This window comes from Ischnura elegans, chromosome 6, assembly GCF_921293095.1.
Source record: "Ischnura elegans chromosome 6, ioIscEleg1.1, whole genome shotgun sequence".
Classification (NCBI taxonomy): domain Eukaryota; kingdom Metazoa; phylum Arthropoda; class Insecta; order Odonata; family Coenagrionidae; genus Ischnura; species Ischnura elegans.
Window position 1 is genome coordinate 31,596,799 of NC_060251.1, and position 22,104 is coordinate 31,618,902.

Here is a 22,104-nt window from a genome sequence, read left to right on the forward strand (position 1 = left end):
GTTCTTATTCCTGCAATGGTATGGAATGCTTCTCACAACATGTATCTACGTAAAACATTCCCTATTGGTACATTAAATTTACGAATTTTTTGGATATGCAAAAATCAGTATTTATAGCGAAATTCGTTTATAATACCTTTGTATTCTAAGGTTGGTAAGAGGTTATTAAAAATAGCCGCTGTAATTTTGGCTCACAACAAAGAACTAAGGGAATCAAATTTTATTACATTACGAGGGCTTTTTTTCATAGAAGTTAAATCGGATATTCTATCGAATTTCACCGCAAATGTACACTTAGAATGTAGCTAACAGAGTAACGTATACTTTTAGATGTAAATCATTACAATATCGCTCCCATAAACTTGCTAGTAAGTTATAAAAATAACAATTAAACATCTAACCTTAGCGTCTCCAAAAATTGTTCTAGGTGATGATCAACTCCGTTAATATGAACGCTAGAATTCCGTTTAAAATTTGGAACCAATCAGCAAAACGTACAGAATGTAATTACTCGCATTGATTTTCAAAAAATGCAACATTTATGTTTTTAGTTATTCCACCTTATAAACAAATAAGTGAACATGAGCACCTTCCTTGAGTGGGACACTGAGAGCCGGAATGGGCCGAGATAATCCCCACGCAGACAATAGGAAAGGGTCGAACCTCTCGCGCTGAGGGACCCTAATGGCGGTTGGGACCCACTTGGCATGCTTGACAACGGCCTTTGGCCTTTTGCTTCGAAAAATTCCAGCCGTGAAAAGCCGGCCTTCCTTCTTTAGCATCAGAAAATTCAGGCCGTGAAATCACGCCCTGCGTAAAGAGGTTAAAGGTCTTCGCAGATACGCTGACATTTTAATGACTGAAATATGCAACTAATGGTCAAACTACAGGTATGCCTTTATCAGTTCGTTACTTGTTAGTTTAATTATGTAAACAATAAAAGAGTCTAGCAAAGCATAAGCAAATAGACACATGGAGTGGACACAGTAAAGTCACATAACATACTAATACTATAATTAATGGAAAAATGAACTTTATATTAATAGACATCCTTACCTCCTCAAGGTACTGGCATTGACTGAATCTTTCTTGTAAGCTTCAATAAATAATTTCTTGGCTTCCATATTGAGGGTATGACTGGTAGCAGTATTGAAGCCATATCGCGCCAATTCTCGTTTGGCCTCTGCCAAAGTGGCCAGAAAAACTGGAAATGGGTTTATTTTCGTGGCCCTAGTTAAATACTCCAACTCTTCTGCAGAGGGGGGCTGAAAAAGAAAACATTAGGTATCTGCTTAAGCTTGAGTTGGGCATTTAACACTCTTGCAATAACATTTGTTTGCATCCCCAAAATGAGTACCTTATTCATACATACCATGTCTCATTTCATCGCTGGATTAATTATTGCATCTAACTTCAGGCCCACCCATCATCCACAAATAGTTTGGAATTCACAATTTAAGACATAAGAATGGGCAATCAGGTTACTGTAATTATCAAACCCAAGAGATCACTGCAAGTCTATGTACGATTTTAATCGTTCCCGGCGAACAACATGTAAAAACTCTTCTCGGGATACCACGCGGGTAAGATTATATAAGAGCACAGACGTTTCAGGTACCGACTTGCTACCTATTCTCACGGCAGCGCTAGGCTATTCTTTTAGTAGCCGTGAGAATGGGTAGCGAGTTGGTACCCGAAACGTCGGCACTGTAATATAATCTTACCCCCGCGGTATCCCGAGAGGAATTTTTACACTGCAAGTCTCTTTCATGTGCCTAAGATATTACGATTCTGTTTACCCTGTACATTAGTCCAGCCCTTACATTCCAGAATTTAGAAAATTCATGTTTTCCTGGACTCAGAATAGCCAAAATGAAGTTTATACGTACAACCATGCATTGCTTAGCACAAGGGATGCATTCCTCGGGGTCTGTGCACTATACAAATTTGCATTATGTGTGAGCATTTTAACATTGGGAAGATAGGGATGCGTTCCCAGTAGCATAAGTGTTGGGTATCAAATTTCCTAGAAACCATGTATATTTTCCTATTAATAGTCTTGTAAATAAATTGTTAGTCATTAATTCTTTTCCGCAATAAAGATTTCTGCTCGAACTTCATTTTCTTTTAATTCCACGGATGGAAATGTCCAAACTTAAGGATAAAATTTTTAAGTAGTTGAAAGTCTGAGTTCGGTTGTGTATGCTCTATAACAAGCTGTATCGCACAGGAGTGTGCAACCACTTCCATCACTGGAACTGGAAATTTTCACGTTTATTGGTGAATTGGGATTTATAAGCGATTTTTCTACAGAAATTATTGAAAATTCCTTTGTGGAATGATAAAAATGGGTCACTTAGTGGTCCATCCTCTTCATTCTTTCTTACCAGCTGGGGTAACTTTCTAAACAGTTTTGTAGACTACCTCCCTAATAATTCTATGATGATAACTATTGCAAGTTCAATTTGTTTAACGTCCTATAAAAATAATTAGGTTTTATTAACACTACAGCACTTGCGTTTCACTGCTTCATACAACCACATGTTAATATTTCTTGGCCTCTGGTATGCATCCACAGCCATCATTTGGAAGTCCACAGAGAGATTACAAATCACACACCGTATAGGCGTGTGTAAGAGGCGCACCCCTATTTTGAGCATCGAAGCTATAAAGAAAAAAATTTGCGGCATTTTTATCCTATCATGCGTTGTTGCAGACATATGCCTGGAATTTCGACAGTTATTGAAATTTCCTCTTTCAATGCTAATTGAAAGAAGAATTTATGATAACTGCGGCGGTTATAGTGGCATAAGAGGGAGTAGAAAGAGTTCCGATCCTCTCTTCGCATACGCCGTTGCTCTACGATGCTAGTCCTACTCACGAACAATTTTGTTTAAAAGCTCTCGCAGGAGTATTGCAATAGAATTGCAGCCGTGGAAAATTTTAAGGCAAAACACAACAGGCACATAGCATGAACCTTCCCAAGAGATTGGACAACAATCTGGGCAATCTCAGTGCCATAGGATAACCACGTCGTAGATTTAATGGAACCACACTCTGCCCTCCATCAGCCAATGCCTCTGCAGTTTTTTTCCCTTTCCGAGACCCCACAGGAAAATATCAAGTTACAGGGGAACAATGGAAATGTGTTTCATCCCTACCCCATCTCAACAACTGACCTTTTTTGGTCTCAGGTTCAATTCTCCTAGTTTATGGAGGCCAAATGCTAGGTGAGTCACGTACTGAGCTCGAAAATATCTCGATATCTTTCAGCAATTGTATGACACGCGTGAGGTTCCAAAAAGAATGAGACCTAACGTGACGTATATCTGACTGCATTTAAGTTTTTTAAGCTCTAATTGATTGACACAAAGATTTATAGTTAAAACAAGGCTACTAATATTCAACATAGTCCAAACAGCACAATTTTGAAAGAAACAAGCGTAGCATAAGCGCATTCAAACAAGACGAGACCAACTGGAAACTTCAGGCAACACAAACTGCGTATATCACATTGCTGCGCCTTCGCCCCTTTGCTTTGAAGGCAACGACGTCACACGCAAGATCGGACGTGCTCTTCCCTTGCTCCTTCGCTCATAGCCTTGTAGCTTGAAATACGGATGAGAGGGAGCGCGCTCCTTCACCTCGACCACTCCTTCAGCACTCTTCACTCATAAGCATTCCGATTTCTTCTATCCACCATTTAGTCCAACAATGAACACACTCATCCGAATTTTTTAAACCGCAGGTTTTGACACCAATATAATTTTCAGTAGCAAAAATCCTCATATTAGCGTCTTAAGATGATTTTTTGAAAAATCAGGTCCTCAGCGTAATGGAAATTGCGCAGCAAGACAGATGTTGACTATTAACCTGCAGGGTTATTCCACTAATCGTATGGCCGGGCCTTAAGTCGAAATCGACCATAACTACGGCCCCGAGACATACGTATGGCTTCGAGCGATTCTACTCTGAGCAAAAGGCCATAAGTCGGGCGGTAGCTATGGCCTAAAGGCCATAATACTATGGCCTGCCTAGGAGGCGGTCACAACTCGGGCCATATGAAATAACATTGCTCGCCTAAGGAGTTATAGAAGAAATTTACGGAGTGTCATCGATTATATAGCGATTGTTTCAAGAAATAAATATTGTGGGGGAGCACATACACAGATTCAACGGGCATTGGCTAGAAATATAAAATAAAGACTCCGATTTCATCTGGAAAGGAGTATACGGGATACGTGTAATCCGTTCGCAAACGATGATGATATTTTCATTAAATATTTCCGCGCATCAAAAGAAGTTGTTATACTTAATTCGTAAGTAGATATAGTGGATGAACAAAGTCTGCTTGTAGTTTAAAATTTTGGTAAAATATTAATCAATAAATTATTTTCTCTAATCCAAATCTACCTAAAAGGTATCAACTTGCAATTTTTCTGTTGCAGGTGCATGACTTTTACAAGAAACACAACGGCGAATTTGGAAGTGCTGAGGTGATAATAATTCAGTCTTTGAAAAAGATTAAATCATAGAAATACTTTTTTAATGGATGCTCTGTTAAAGTGTACGGAGGAACGGGTTTTTATTTGCTTTCTGTGCTACATTTGCTAGCAGATTTCTTACTTGTTTCGAAAAGCTGTAGGTAGCTTGAAATATCCGCTTTTAAATGTTTTATATTTTAAGATTCTCGTAGCATTACGGATCATGAGGGAGGATATCCAAGAGACATAGGGAAAGACATTTTTTTTGGCAGAAAGGCAATCTTCAGTAAGTCGATGCGTAAAGGACAAATGTCGTCCACAAATCAAGGAAAGAATGATAGTCTCATATTGATGTTTTAATTTTATACAGCTACCTAAACATAAGCCTCTGATAATAAAATTAATGAAACTTAAAGTTTCAATTTCATCTTTAGATTTTGTGCATTGGCTGGATTTCTACGGCTTCTGAAGGCAAATTATTGCAGCCATGAGACAATAGTTACACCATTGGAAGGAGAGAAAGGGCGTTAGAACTACAATAGGATGTCATGTTCTAACTCTATCCATTACATGTACAATTCACGAATATTATAATACTTTAGGGTATAAATCATGTATAAATTTCTTCTGCTTCTTCTCGTCCGTGATTTGCATTCTTCGCTTTTTTTATAGATCTCCAGCGTCTGCCGCCAGATCAGAGCTTAAAGAAAATCCAAATTTATCCTTTAATAAGAGTCCATTTCAATTAACGAACATAGAATTAATTTTTTATCCACATTGGAACTAACTTCCTTTTTCAAAAAATGACTAGTGCTAAAAAAAAGTTAACCCAACTTATAGTACCAATTATAATTCTCACACTCGCCTGCAGAAAGGGCGTTAACACTTATAGCCGGGCCATAGGATATGGCCCCTCGAGAGTGGAATCTGTAAAGGCGTAATTTCGGGTCGGGCCATATGAAACTTATGGCCGGTCGTACTTATGGCCCCGTTTAGCAGAATAGCCCTGCAGGTATGTCCTTCAAAACTAAAAGTTTATCTACGTTTGATAAGCGATTACTATATGCAGTATAAATGCAGGTATGCCCACTCATAGCAGTAAATTTAGCATGCCCTCCAGAGCGAAATTCCCCACGCGATCTTTTCCATGTTCACCTCTGGGTTACCGGTGTGACGGCGCCATGCTTACAAGAAAAGAAAACGGGAGCATTTTAAAAATACGTCACTAAGGGAGAAACTCCCCTGCCTGCCGCTTGTTTTTGAGCCAGGGTTTCAGATGACTGACTCACGCTGAAAACCAAGGCCACTCAGTTCCACTTGGACTTGGGACCGGTGAAGGGGAGGGGGGGGAAGATAAGAAGTTTGTGTAAGAGGCACACCCCTATTTTCGGCTGCAATTTCTGGGAAAAAAGGTGTGCCTCTTACACGAGCTTATACAGTATATTTCTTTCCATGATTTATACTGATAAAAGGAGCAATGATAGTAATAAGGAGTTGGCAGAATAGGTACAATAAAAATAAGTATGTCCAGATTTCTTAAGCCTTGTTATGTTGGAAGTCAAGTTGACTAAAACTGAAAATTCTGCAGCATCAGAACTTTTAAGCAAGTTTGGCCAAAAATCTGGCAGTAGTTCACCAATCATTGTAAATAACAGCGGGTGCATGGGTGATTCCACCAAGCTGTTCTTTCTGGTACATCTCTAAACTCATGGCCACAGTAACTGCATATTAATGCCTTAGCTACCACCTAACCAGAGCGCTCTTTACCCCAAAATTCATCACCCCAAGGAGAGATTCAATAGTGACAATGATTGATTAAATAAAATCATTTATAAGTAAAACTCTATTCAAACTAACTGGGTTACCAGAGAATGTAAACTTTATTAAAAACTTCATATTGTAAATCTATTCAGGTTACTTCGTATAGTCCTGATAATAGCTTAACTTCAAAGAATCACATAGGGTTGTACCGAAAGTAAGGTTCCCAATGAGCTTCATTGTTGAGCGAAGGTGCTAGGCTAAATCCTACAACAGTGCCGTGCGCAGCAGTTCCCCTACTCTCGAGTCCCCCAGTCCACGATTCACTGTGTCACTCATTATAGGCTTAGCAACAGTCAACGATGAAGGTGATGATCCCTGTTCCCGCCTAGTATGAGGATGGAGCAGTAATCCAATTTTTCCTTGCAAGGAGGTTACCACCATTGGAGATTCATCACCAACTGACTGAACTTCATGGTGAAGAGTGCATGTCCTTTCAGCCCGTCCGCAAATGTAGCAGGGCTTTCACCAAGGGTCGCACACAAGTTCACGATGAAGAACGGAGTGAAAGACAGCCAGTTTTGGATTGTCCAAAAGATCAACAACGAGCTGCTCAAAGAATGGAGGGTCACTGTCCGTGAACTTGTTGAACGCATTCCTGAAGCTTCCCAAGGCACCATTGAAAGAACTTTAACAGAAACATTGGGCTATTGCAAGATATGTGCTTGCTGGGTCCCCCGTATGCAGACAAACGGACACATGCAGCAACACCTTGACTGTGCTCGCAAATTTCTTCAACAATTTTAGGGGAGGGGGAGTTGTTGGTCTCTATCGTCGCCGGAGATGAAGCGTGGGTATTTCATTACATCCCTGAAACAAAACTCTTTGGTGACAAACGCTTCAAGAGCGACGATGAAGTCAGAGCACAGGTCACACACTTCCTCAACGGGTTGGCGGGAGACTTCTTTAACTTAGGGATACGAAAGCTGTACCACTGTCTTTAAATGTGTCGAAAAAAATGGAGACTAAGTTGAAAAATAATCAAAAGTGTAAGATTTTCAACAATGTGACAATTAATATCAATAAACAAAGTTTTGTACTTGGAAAAAATATTGGAACCTTACTTTTGGTACAACCCTCGTAGAATATAATAACACTGGTTCAGATAGAATATTCTCTCGTAATAAGTCCAAATATAGCTTACCTTAGTTCTGTAGTCTCTTCTCCTTAACTGCCCAATTAGTTTCCCCACAGAGTAATACCAAGCCCCTCGGCGGTAGCCTTTTTCATCTGGATCAAGGTCAATTGCTTCCTTAAAGGTCTTAAGGTAATCTTCCTTTGGCCTTAGGCCAAATTCATGAGAGACGGTGGCATATATTGCCTTCAAGGCTGCTTGGCATGCAGGATCGAGGTCCTATTAGTGAAAATGAAGATTTTTATTACCGAGAGAGTTCAACCCTTTCCTGCCAGTACCTTCTCAAGATAAATGTAATTTGTGCTAAAAGATGCATAAGAATATTTATAACTTCTCCTTGCAGAGCTCTATTTCGGGGAGGAGTTTCTAAGGTATTCTCATCCCTCAGATTCGGGACCCAACTCAATGGGCACCTGGCCATCACCCCAATGAAAGGCACAATGCCCTCTAGCCCTATCCTAGCATGAAAAGAATAGAATATTTATTAGTCCAAAAGACACTGTACAAAATAAAAGTATAGAGTTAAGTGTATAGGACACGTCAAAAGAAAGAGTGAGGAAATCACAAAATCACATAAGATATTCTTTCACACTGTAAAAACACCTCGTGACAAGGAAGTTAAATAACTTTCTCATAAACACATTGTACCTATCTGTCCTCTTGTTTTATATCGGCTGGTTATTTGTCATAAAGTTTTTATGCACATGTTTCTCGGACTCCTTAGATGTTTAGTGGAGCAGGATGACATCACATGCATATCATATTTTAGCCTAGTGTCGTAGGAATGGGGAACTTGCATGAATTTTTTTTATTTCACAGGCGGACAGAAAATTATTTTCTGAATACAACAAAGAAAATCGCATGTAAATCTGAGTTTTCCTTCGCGAGATATTTAATGATAAATATAACGAATTTTAAAGCGCGGGAAAAACTCCCTCACCCCCCAAGCCACTGCCGACGAAGCCTCGATGACGTCAAAGGTGCCTAAACATCACGCGAAGCTTTCATTGTTGTGATTGTTTGTAATAGTTGCCAGCAGTTGTGAGAGCTTCGTTTGTTAGACGTGTTGATTATTTCATACTTAAAGATAACTATCCAACGATAGAGGCTTGGAAGCCCTCGTATTTTGCATTATTTATAATATTAATATCTGAGTAAGGGCATAAAATATTAAACTGGAGCAGTTAAACCAAAAATTTGATAATACCCAAATAACATCGTTGTAGGATCTGAGCCACGGCCATTGGAAGGGGGATACGTTAATTGTAAGTTTATGTTATCGACGGCATATCATTCATTTAAGTATGTAATTAGAACGATTTTGATGTTTCCTAATGTCCGCTTAGCTTTTATATACAATAACTTCATCCGCTTATTCGTAGGTACCGGAGAATTCGTAGTTTAGGACTGCATGTGCTTGTATTATTGGGTGAATTCCAGTCAATGCAACTTTTGCTCGCTGATTGGAGACATCTAGGAATATTTTTGTGCCAAAATAGTGTTATTTTCAACGTGACATCTCCCGTTAAGCTACTGATAATAATCACAGTGCCAGTGGTTGTAATGCACAAAGTTTGACAAGGTTGAAAAATATCGGCCAAGAGTTATCAGTGTTCCATCGTGATTGAATTGTAAAAAGTGCTATTACGCTATCGATAAATGTCTAACAGTAGTGTAAAAATTGTCAGTGGCGTGCTAATCTCCGATGTTCACCGTAGATATGACATTTCACGATCACGCTATTGAAATAAAAACTGTGTGTGAAGTTTGTTATTCCATTATTTCAACGAAAAGTAGTGAGAAATGTCACCTGTGTAACTTGTGTGGGCTAATTTAAGGGTTTAAATCAGGGAATAAATAGTTGTATTCATCATAACGAGTTCTGTTATTGTAAAGCCCGTATGACACTTGCCAATTTATTGGCCAATATATTGGCCAATAAATTGGCCCAATATTGGTAAAAATATTGGGCTTTACGCATCGTATGACACGTACCAATATTTACACCAATATTGGCCGTTATAGTGTTCTAATACCCCACTAGAGAACGCCACATAACACAAAATGACAAAAGAGCATCTCAAGACGCAGGTTAATTGCCAATGAGCTACAGAATGGGAGGTGGCATAATAATTGTAAATTTAATAACTATTTCGGGTGGCTGCTAAGATATACTCGAATTGCTCGAAATTTCATTCGGGTGAGTTCCTTGAATGATGAGAGATAGGCAATATGGTGATCTCATAGGTGAGCCAAGATAACGTAGCGGCTCGTTTTGGCTGGAATATGTTCATCGAATAAACAGAGATTGTGTCATCAATTGGGACTTTCACCCGAAACTTTAGCGCTCAAATCATGAAAAATAGTTTAATAATTGTAAAATAAACAAAATATAGACGCTATCGAGGAGAAACACGACGTTTTTATTCATTAAATATCCGAAATGTTATTTCCGAATTACCCACTTTAGACAGTTGATGTTTGTGAATTTATATTCTCTCAAAGTACACATTAATTATTTGAGCTATGTCATGGGTTGCTCCCAGTGAGAAACGGGTGGTGGAATCAACGTGGAACCCACGTGGAGAATTAACGTGGATACCACGTGTTTTTGGTCGTGGAATCAACGTGGAACCCACGTGGAAATTTGGTGGAAAAATTAAAACAGCAGTAGGTGCTGTCCTAAAACCATTAAAACCTCAACCACTCTATATCTAAACCTTCTATATATGTGTCTACGATTTTTCATGTGCTCTCATGGCTGCCTTTCCACGAATTATATAAAAATAGATTGTGCGATACATTTTCACATAACTAGCGTGGTTTCAGGATGATAAATGACGCAATGTCACCAGAGAGTTAAGTTCCACAAATTAGAAATTCTGTTTAACATTTTATGATAATCACCACAAATCCACTTGAAATCAACGTGGATTCCACGTGGGTCCAACCACTCAATATCCACCACCACCAAATATCCACCACTCAACGTGGATTCCACGTGGGTTCCACGTGGATTCCACCACCCATTTCTCACTGGGCTATGCTTGTAAAGTTTTTATATATGATATTAAAATTCCGAGGTGAAATGTTTTGCAAAGAGCTTCTAGTTTTGGCCACTAGGAGTCGACAAGACTGAGTTCTGATTGGAGATTGGCCTCGAGAAAATAGAACCTGTTCTAAATTGTAGATTGGCCAAGAAATTGTGCCCAATATTGTGAAACTGAGATTGGGCTAGAAATTGGCGTGTGTCAGTGGGTACACAATCCAATATCCAATGGATTGGCCAATAAATTGGCAAGTGTCATACGGGCTTAAGTTGTACGTGATGAATATAAGAATGTGATAGTGACATCCAGTTTTTGATAAGAGTATTTGCCTATTTCCCACTATATTTTTATGGTATATGCTCCTATATTGTTTATGGATTTACCTATATTATTGAAATAGGTTGTAGCTTGTTTGTGTGTTGGCAGCGGAACCGATTCGCGATCTCACATGTGGATTGTGTGCAGTCTGTTTTGCTGTGCATTCGTACCGTAGGACGGATAGGACTACCTTCTCCGTTAATCCGGCGTTGCCAAATTCAACAGCACAGCTTACGATCGTTATCCTCCAGTATTACAAGTTTCTTTTACAACTCGATTTGCCGCCGACGTATAGCAATAATTTGTCTCAACAAATTCCATGAGGGTCCTGGCATCAATTTTTGGTGTCCTAAAAGAAGGCTGGTGTCCTAACACCCCATGCCACGTGCCTTTTAGGTGGCTTGCGGGGTATTATGTAGACATAGATGAATTTCAGGTGTACTATTCGAACGAGTGGCAACGTTATCATCCATTTTGCTGATAACCAAAACACACGAAGTGAAACGCTTGTACTTCATCATCCCGATGCCGCATTATTAATATCCCAAGTAATAATCTAGGCACAATAGCAATAGGAAAACTTGCCCAAGAATAACAGAACAAAATAAAGTGACGATAAGCGGCTAAATACTCCCTCAAAACAAATTTTACACCATGCGCTCAGCGTATTTCCCTGCCCCCTACGGTTGTTTAGGCACCTATGACGTCACGCCTGGCCTCGGCAACGCTCGGGTGTCTTCGCGCAGTGGTCGGCTCAGAGAAATTTTTCTCGATTTTAAATGCAATTTTTTTTATTTCTTTTGCGTTGAATGGAGAAACTGAAGGTATTTTTGCGAGCTAATGTATCCATTTGACTTATTCAAAATAGTTTTTAGAGCAATCTACGACCCATACAAGTTCCTCATCAATTTCATCATTCTTTACAAAATCTGATATGTGCTTTTTAACATAAATTACATAGTGATTACAGAGTCCATGCTACAACTTGCATTACCAGTGATTTTTCAGTCAAATACTGCTTTTAATTTTGAATTATTTACTCTTCTATAAGAAATATTTTTTCAGCATTGTAGAATTTGAAACAGATTTCTAGTGTTGATAATAACTGAGTTAGTGAACACAGGGAACTAAATAAATCCAGAAGTCTGTAATTAGTAATGCTAAAATTTGGTTTTAAAATTGCTTTTGTACAGAAAAAGAATTACAAATTCATTTCAAAATGTAAAAAAATTAGAGTATGCAACTAAATGTTTCTTTGCAAAATCCATTGACAAGATAACCACTTGACAACGGATTCCTGCAGGGAGGGTGGCCATAATAGATGATTGGGAGGGTCGGGCTTAATTGCGGAGGAGTGGCTCAAAGGACTCACTAAGCTAGGTCTCAGGCAGGGCCTGAATGAATCCAACCATTGCTACCTCAGTGGTGACTTCCCTTGCCCCACGCCAGATAGAGCAGACATCCAGTCGTTTGCATTGAAAAATCCACACCAGCTTTACCCATCACATGGTCTTCTGCGTTTGAAAATGCTCATAGGCTCCACCCCACATTCAGCACAAAAGGATTATTAAGTTTTTGAAAAGGTATACATATTCTGCCTTAGAAGTCATTTGTTTATAATGCTTGGGAGCCACAATTATCAGATGCTCAATCACCTACATCTTGGATTATAGGCCTTTTTAGTTTGATAACAGCTGGTAGAAGAATAGACTGGAGAGCAGAGTCAAACTAAACCATACGTTGCACAACTAGTAATTATTAACAGTAATAAAAGTGCTTCACTGCAAGGAGATAGAAAATTTATGTACAGTACACTCCCAATTTTCCGAGCTAATGATGGGGAGGGACAACACGAATAATCGCTAAACACTGATTACCCAAACTTTCACTGAAATGTCTTGCAATGTTCATAATTTACCTTAAAAAAAACATATATTATTATTTATGTAGTTATTCTGTTATATTAGAGTGCTTCCCGGACTCAATGAGAGCCTTCTTCGCCAGTTTGCGATCTCTTTAGCAGCAATAACATGGTTGTACTCATATTATTAATGCTCCATGTAAGGCCTGGTTTCGAAAACCACACATTGGAAATTCTATTGGAAATTTCTTATAAGTCTTACAGAAATTCTTATAAGAATTATGTAAGACTTATAGATTTCTATAAGTCTTACAGAATTCTGATAGGATTCTATAAGTCTTACAGAATTCTTATAGGATTCTATAAGTCTTAAAGAAATTCTTATAAGAACTTTGCATTTCTTATAGAATTCTATAAGAATGTTGCGCAGGTCGCGTAACTTTCAGGTTTTTATCCAGCATGCATTTAAATCTCCAAAACTTATGTTTGGCAATTGATAATTAATTATTTAAGAAATTCTTATAAGATTTGTTTTGGAAATTATGTATTACTCTTTGTTAAGTAATGTTCTGCTAATTTATTGGCGTTTTCAGCATGGTATTTGACATAAATGGTTCCAAGAAGTGGAGGCTTCTTTTTATCAGACTTGTTAATATTATATAAGGCTTACTTTATAAGAAATTTTCTTATTGTAAGAATTTTTTCTTATAAGAAAAAATTCTTACAAGAAAAATTCTTATTAGAAAAACGTCCAATTTCTGATAAGAAATTTTCTTATGGAAAAATTCTTATAAGAAATTTACTTATAAGAAAAATGCCCAATTTCTGATACGAAATTTTCTTATAAGAATTCTCCAATAGGGATGTGGCTGCATGATCACAGATACAGAAAAATGGTTTACATGAATGCTTCAAAACCACTGCTTGACATCGGAAACTATCCTATCAGTCACCATGCCACGTACTCTTGCCTCACACAAGTTACCCAGGTTGCAACAGCGGTGGGACGTGTTTCCATGATCATGGACCATGGCCGCACACTACGAAGTTTGGAAAACTGTATTCCCCGTGAATGCAGATAGCATGCGATCACTTCTGTTTAACGAAGAGGATTCTAACAGAAATAATAAGCCCGGTGTATCCTAGCATTAATGCAGTAATTCCGATGATTTTGCGTCCGATTTAATTTTTTTTAAATAAAGACCGTGGAAAAAATTGAGCGAGAGTGAAAATCGTGCACGGATAATCCGCAACCCGGATAAACCGCAGTCGGAAATTCTTGAGTCTGCTGCACATGATGGGAGGAAAATTCAGGTAATAAGTTTTATTCTTGCTATATTTCAGGTTTTGTTTTCCAATGGTTTATTATGAAGAGGTTTGACTGTAGTTCGCTCAAAGAAGCATATTCCCAAAATGCTAGAGATGATGCAGAATTCGTGCAAGGCAAAGTTTTATGTGATTCATCGTTTATATAGGGTTCATAACAATTTGCTATATTCAATTTCCTTTCAAAACTTACCTGAAATAATATCTGTGGTGGCCGTAAATGGAGCCATTATCTATAATATTGTTACCTAGGAGGCCTTACTGATTTATATATACAGTGAGTCCTCGTTTAACGTCACTTACCGTTCCTGAAAAATGTGACGATAAACGAAATGACGTTAATCGAAACATAATATCCCATAAGAAACAATTTTAGAAGTGAATATCGGCTCCTAGACCTCACAATTCCCACGCGAAAAAATTTTAGCGTATCATATCTGGGGCATTTTTTAAGATGGGAATGCCAAACTATGGCCTAAATACGAGTTCGTGTCTTAATCGACGACAATAGCAGCACTGACGTAAATCCTTCTCCATTTTTGTATCTTCCCGCATTTGCTTTTCGGCTTCGTTATGGTGGTCGCCCAGGCATCATCATTGCTGATAAATTGTCGCAGTTACAGGAACCAAAATTATTGTCAACATGGCAAAAAAAGTGACGACAAAAGCTCCGAGTTCTACATGGAAAAATTCCTTGAAATCACTTCTTAGGTTCCTGAAAGCCGTTACGTCAAGTAAAACGTTGCGCATCTGCCTAAGAATTCATTTTGCAGAAAATTTGCTAAAACCGTAATCGCAATTAACAATAAAAACACCATTTTACACTTTGTTTAGACTGACTGTATTACTGCCAACAAAACGAACAACTTGCAACGCCCCCCGCTTCGCATTTTTTTCTCGCGCGAAATTTAAAAGCCTTGACGTTATCGCGAAGCTAAGGTGCGATAAACGAGTGACGGTCTCAAAATTTTCGTGACGTTATCGCAAAATGACGTTAAACGGGGTGACGTAGAACGAGGACTCACTGTATAAGTCATGGACTGAGATTGTAAGAGGCATTGCTAAATAAGCTCTAATAAATTGATTCAATAAACGTGGACATCTTCTCACTTACCCAACTCCACATATCAATGGCAAAACACATAATAGGGATTTTATGGAAAAATGTGAAATAGGTGAGCTGCACACAATCTCAAGCAGTATTTCTCAAGAGGAGATAAATTCAAAAAGTGCCAAGTACCCTGATCTTTCCAGCAAGGATGGAAACAAAATGCCCTTCTCACTGCTCGATCACACCAATGCTCCCCATGTTCGACCACAATTTACACCTTCATGATGTGCCCTGAGTGCTTTTTCCCCTACCAAAATCAATATCCCTGAGATTTCCCTGACTTCCAGTCCCAGTTTTATTTCCCTGGACCACATGGACACTGCATATTAATTGGTAGCTATATAACCTGCCAGCAACTCACCTGCACAGGAGTAACCTTGGAAATCATCTGATCAGCCTTTTCTGGGTCACATTTGATGAAATACATGTGAGCCAATAATGAGTATAAACAATGAGTCATTGCTTTATATATTTCTTTGAAAAAGTCATCCTCAGAACTCTTGCGTATCAGGTCTTCGCACATTTTAGAAAAATCGAATGCTCTATCCATATTTCCTAATTTTGCATGGCCGTAAGCATAATAAATGTGAAGGCAAAATTGATTCCATTCTTTAGGATCTCCTACTACAAGGTTACATTTATCTGATGTCATCTCTTCTAATTTTTCATGGCTCATTTGCTCAGGCCAAGTGTAGGGACACTGGACCAAGTAAAATATTTCCTTGAGAGGGCCATGATTGATAACATCCCTCTTCTTATCATGCATAGACAGCTTGGAGAAATCTAATTCCACAGTGTCAGCGGTTACTTTGGCCATGGTCCGTGAATCTGTAATGTATAAAACAGCCTGTGATTACTTCTAGGTTGGTTGTTCAGAGAGTGAAAACGTACACAGATAATGAGAGGAATATCAGGTCCATTGAAAGGGTTTCACGACAAAATTGTAATAATGTCTCACAACTGAGGAAGAAAGGTAGTAAGCATGAGCCACATTAATTTTCGAAGATTATATAGGATTTATTTTGATAGTGAGAAAAGGAACATTAATTCAGCCTTGTGTATGTTACTCTGTAAGGGCCGCTGTACACAGTGAATGATCATGTGAATGAAATCATTTGCCGCATATGACAGAAAAATTTGCGAATAAACCGTCATGCACATGATCATTCAGGAAAAATTAGAACACATTCTATTCTGCTCGCATGATCCTGTGAATGATCACGTGATCATTCAGCATGATCATTTACATGATCATTCACTGTGAGTAGAGGCCTAATAATAATAATAATAATTTTATTTGTCCAGAAGATCATATATTACAGTGAGCCACAGAACATAGATATAGGACACGTCATGAATGTTAAATGAATCATAAAAATGTGACATACTGCACAGTAGATGTAGCACTAAACAATTGAACACAATATAACAATAAATGACATTCACATACATTTATACATATTTTAGGGATCAATATAGAACTCTTGGATGCTGTAGTAAGATATGTTTACAAGATATCTTTTTAGGTCAGCTTTAAATCTGTTCATTGAGGAGATGCTCCTAAGTTTGGGGGGGAGTGAATTATATATTTTTGAGCCTATAGCTATGGGGCTTGTGTAGGAAAGTTTTCGTCTGTGGAGGGTTATGTGGATGGATGTATGTGATCTAGTTTGGTGATTATGTATATCCTGATTTAGCTTTAATCTATGAAGGTTAGAGACAAGGAAGCGTGAGAATTCCCAGCTTAACAAACAGTGGTCTACATGATTCTCTTCTAGGTATACCCAAAATGGTTCTGAGTGACCTCTTCTGCAGGAGAAACGTTTTGTTTAGGAGAGTAATTGTTGACCCCCAGAATTCAATGGCATAATTAACTATACTTAGGAAGTTGATGTTAAAGGAAAGATTTAGCTTAGCATGCCAAGAGAAAGACTAATACAGGGTTCCCACCGTACCTAAATAATGAAATTCACAGTTTTTTCCAGGTTTTCACGGTTTTTTTCAAAGTTTTCACGGTTTTTTCAGGTTTTCACTGTCTCAATGTCGTCAAATTCATGGTCCGTTTATAAGTCAACAATAGGACAATCACCGGCCGTATATTAACTAAAAATTAATATACCTGACATACGCCTTGAATGTAAACGCAGCGGTGAAAAGTGATATCTTTTATGACATCAACGTTTGGAAAATTCAGGGCCAACTCCTGCTATTATGGATTTCTCTCTGATGTAAAAATCCATGAAACGCCATTTCCAGCACACGTATTCAAGAGAGCAATGTGCATGTTATGCCTAACACAACCGCTTTCGCCGGTGCAGTGATTGGTTGTGAGATGGATCATATAGGCCAAAAATAGTCAATTATCTGTATTGTTCCTGTGTAATAAATATATTTTTCATGTAATTAAGGCCATGTGTAAAGCGTGAACAATGTTACGTTAATCGTCAGCGGCACGCCCGCCTGAGCCTCGACTTCATCCCACTTCTTGTTTTCACCTGGTAGCTCACTCTACCCCCACCCCTACCGTCATGTGCTAGCAGACAGCCCGAGGCGTTCTCCAATATTCACGCGCTTCTATCCCGAATGATTTTCTTCATATTCAATTATTTTCAGTCCATCTTTTAAAATACTCACTTGTTTTTTCCGGAAGGGCGATGGTCCGAAAACGGATAAAAATTAAACTAAGAAAAATCAAACGTTACTTTAGAAAGGGACCCACACGAAAAACACTTGCTAGTTTGAAGTTAACCCACCCTGGAAAGTAGGGAACCACTCGTGCGAGGTGAAGTTCGGAACTGATGCTATCGCGTAGGTCTTATGCAGAACATACTGCAGGGGGTGAAGCATAAACATATGACTGCGCCATGAAATTTTTTGTTCTCAAGAGAGGCAACTCACACATTATTTTCTAATTATCGTAGCGCCAGATGAGTAGATGAATTCGATTGTTAGTAGGGAGAAACAAAATATCTTGAGAAGATATCCCTTCCTCAGTAACTCTTACAAGTGAGACTTATAGTTTAACTCGTAAATTGATAACTGATATAATAACCTGATATACTGTTTTCGGAAAAATGCCACATAAACTGCTGAGAAGCGCTACAAGGATATCAAGTTTCGCCAAAAAATCACCATTGTATTTTTCCATTTATTTCCTTGCTTAAAATACGTCGTGTTTATTCTCGTTTTTTAAACGTGCAAATTACTAACATTTCAATCTAATAAAAGCATAATAGCAATTGCTGAATATGATTGTTAGATACCTTTTGGGCTTATAGGTGACTCATGCAGCAGTTGACCTCCAGGAACTGGGAAATTTGAAGGAGTTAGGCTGAAAAAGGTCAGTGGGTGAGAAGAGGGGGGAGAGCGAAACAAGTTTCTATTGTTCTGGTGTAACTCGATATTTTTTTCGAAGCTAAGGTCTTCCTAATATGATCCCTGCGGGAGCTGGGACCTTCATTTCATTTTGAAGAAGAGGAAAGCGTCAGAAGGGGGAAGGCGAATGCTGAATGGAGGGGGATAAAGGTTCTTGGGAAATGCGCTAATGTTACTTTCCCACGGCCCTGAGCTTCTCCCAATGGTAGTTCCATCTCTTGGGGAAGATTCCAACTATGTGCTTGTCGTTATTACCCATAAATGATGCATTGTATTTATTTAGTCTCATTTTCGTCAAACGATGGATGCGGGAAAATTCTGCGTCGGAACCGCGATCTTCAAACGATCAATGCGAGAAACGATACTTCGGGGAACGATAGATGTGGGAAAAAATTACATTGTCTATAAGTAACTTTATTTGTGACCAGAAACTGCGAACGATCAATGCACGAACGATAGATCGAGGTTCCACCGTATAACTTTCTTTTGAAAGCGGCAGTGTAATGACTTCTTTTCTCTGCTATCGTAATACTCTGAAACCAAAACTGAATCGATCTCTCTAATTAGAGGCAAATCATGTTCCCTTCTTACCGATGTTCTGGGAAAAATGGAACGACTTTGTTGCAGTTTATACTGCGACGGCATTGAGGCTTTAACGACACAAACAAACAGCATTACCTTAGATAGCACAAAGCGGAGGAACTGGATCACCACCGACAGTAAATAACTCCACACAAACTTTCCGGTTGCGACGTAAAACTAGCAAGTCCCAGGTCGACGCATGCGAAAATCGTGTAATGCTGTGTTGCCATAAGCGGAAATCTTCTCTCGTTTTCAGGGGCTTAAAGGCCGCAACGTGCGAGAATTAGTAGCGTCGCGCCGAAAGCTCGCTGTCACCCGGTTCAAACGCAGGGAGCGTAGTGTCCACAGCGCATGGCAGGTTGTCAAGGCTAGTGGTCTTCCAGTCACAGGATCGTGGGTGTTAAATAAACGTTCAAATTTTTCGACACAAAGGCCATCTAGATTTAGTTTCGAAAGTGGTCGCTGCAGCCAGTGGGAAGGCTAATTGGGTGGAAGGGGGACTAAGCAGTGACCGAGGGAGGGGAAACCAAGGCAGTCGAGGAAAGTAAACAAGCTGATGGGAAGTGGTGTCATATTTCAGGAGGGAGAGAGAAAAGGCTTGCACTGGGGAAAGATAATTTTTTTTCTTCAGGCAACAATCGTTCCCACGCTTTTCTGACCCATGCGACAAGTAGCTGTGATCAAATGTGGACCAAATGGTGCAGAAGCGAGAATAAGAAAAGGGGTGACACAAGGTTGTGCGCTTTCCCCCTTAATATTTTATGTTTACATTGAGAAAGCCATCAACGAAATCAAGCAGAAAGTTAAATGAAATAAAATCACTATGTTTTATTCCACACTTTATTTTAAATCGTACGACCGGTTTCAACACTTAGTGTTATCATCAGGTACAATTAGATGGGTGGCACGCTCTTAAATAGGTAAACGTGGGTGGAAGGGGGGTATCAAAAAAGGGGGGGGCGGGTGAGAAGGAACATTGATGGCGGGTAAAGCTGATTTTTGAAGAAAGGAGTGGGGGAAGGCCTTGGGCTGGCTTGCATGGGATAAACGACAAGGAAAAAAGATAAGGGGGAGGGGTTCTCAAATGGTTTAAAAGACATGAGGGAATCAAGGTTGAGGGTCGTAGGGGGGTGGTAGTGTGACCTTAAGTAAAGGTGACTGTGAGGGGAACATATGGTCATTACAAAGTTTAGTGGGGCAATTCACAATTTCAAACTGTTCCAAAAAGTCCATTTTTCTCCCCTTGTCAATACAATGTAAAATCCTGGGTTCAAAATTACACCAATGGTACTCGTCACACAAATGAACAAATAATTTTGAACCCAGGATTTTACATTGTATTGACAAGGGGAGAAAAATGGACTTTTTGGAACAGTTTGAAATTGTGAATTGCCCCACTAAACTTTGTAATGACCATATGTTCCCCTCACAGTCACCTTTACTTAAGGTCACACTACCACCCCCCTACGACCCTCAACCTTGATTCCCTCATGTCTTTTAAACCATTTGAGAACCCCTCCCCCTTATCTTTTTTCCTTGTCGTTTATCCCATGCAAGCCAGCCCAAGGCCTTCCCCCACTCCTTTCTTCAAAAATCAGCTTTACCCGCCATCAATGTTCCTTCTCACCCGCCCCCCCCTTTTTTGATACCCCCCTTCCACCCACGTTTACCTATTTAAGAGCGTGCCACCCATCTAATTGTACCTGATGATAACACTAAGTGTTGAAACCGGTCGTACGATTTAAAATAAAGTGTGGAATAAAACATAGTGATTTTATTTCATTTAACATGAAGCAATTCCACAAAGTAACGCCTGAGACTGTGTCTTATATCAAGCAGAAAGCTTCAGGTGTCAACATCCACGGAGAAAAAATTAGTATGCTGCGATTTGCTGACGACATAGCAGTCATAGCCAAGACAGAGAAGGATTTGAAGAAGACGTTGACAAACATGGAAAGGACAATGGCCAGATATCAGTTGAAAATCAACAAAAAGAAGACTAAGATATTAGTTTGCAGCAAAAGAGAGGAGGCTAAAACAAACATCAACCTAGGACAGCATAAGCTTAACCTATTTGCGCCGAGTTCCTTCGCGGGAAGTTGCTTTTGGCTCTACAAAGGGTTTGAGATTTTCTTTTTCACCCTGTACGAAGTTTTTTTTTCGGCTTGGGACTGACCAGGTAGTCGCTTCCTCCCCTTAATGACCTGTCCTAACGGGGTCTCGGACCCTTTCCTTGGCAATTGGGCAAATATAATCCTCGACCCTTTTCCCCGAAGGCAGCCCATCCCGGCGTACTTTTGCGGTCAGTTTATTGTTGCCAGTGCAATTTTAATTTTTTTAATTGTTACTGTTGCATTAAATGTCAGTTCATCAATGTATTCCTTTCATTTTGCAATGCCTGTAGAACTTTTAAACGAAGTTCTACGGTTATTTTTAGGGTTTTCAGCAAAACGGCACTATGTCATAGCCAAATGAGCTTTTCCGAGAAGAGTGAGGTTATCATCTTCCACGTACATATTTCAGTAGGAGAATACTTACACCAATGAGAGTACTTACAATATGAGAGTAGGTAATTACCTGGGTAGAGCAGTTCTTATTCCTGCAATGGTATGGAATGCTTCTCACAAAATGTGTCTACGTAAAACATTCCCTATTGGTACTTTAAATTTACGAATTTTTAGGATATCCATTAATCAGTATTTATAGCGAAATTCGTTTATAATACCTTTGTATTCAAAGGTTGGTAAGAGGTTATTAAAAATAGCCACTGTAATTTTGGCTCACGACAAAGAACTAAGGGAATCAAATTTTATTACATTACGAGGGCTTTTTTTCATAGAAGTTAAATCTGATATTCTATCGAATTTCACCACAAATGTACACTTAGAATGTAGCTAACAGAGTAACGTATACTTTTAGATGTAAATCATTACAATATCGCTCCCATAAACTTGCTAGTAAGTTATAAAAATAACAATTAAACATCTAACCTTAGCGTCTCCAAAAATTGTTCTAGGTGATGATCAACTCCGTTAATATGAACG

General features: G+C 39.0%; 1 protein-coding gene across 2 annotated transcripts in view; it reads right to left on the reverse strand.

Moving 5' to 3' along the window:
- Positions 1–22,104, reverse strand: part of LOC124160860 — a 52,513-nt gene that overhangs the window by 16,945 nt on the left and 13,464 nt on the right. For both annotated transcript variants that reach the window (XM_046536964.1, XM_046536963.1), the window contains exons 2-4: positions 15,465–15,931; positions 7,447–7,656; positions 1,057–1,265 (exon numbers count right to left, since the gene is read on the reverse strand). In XM_046536964.1, the coding sequence (XP_046392920.1) occupies positions 1,057–1,265; positions 7,447–7,656; positions 15,465–15,920 (875 nt within the window). In that variant the 5' untranslated portion in view covers positions 15,921–15,931. The remainder of the gene's footprint in view (positions 1–1,056; positions 1,266–7,446; positions 7,657–15,464; positions 15,932–22,104) is intronic.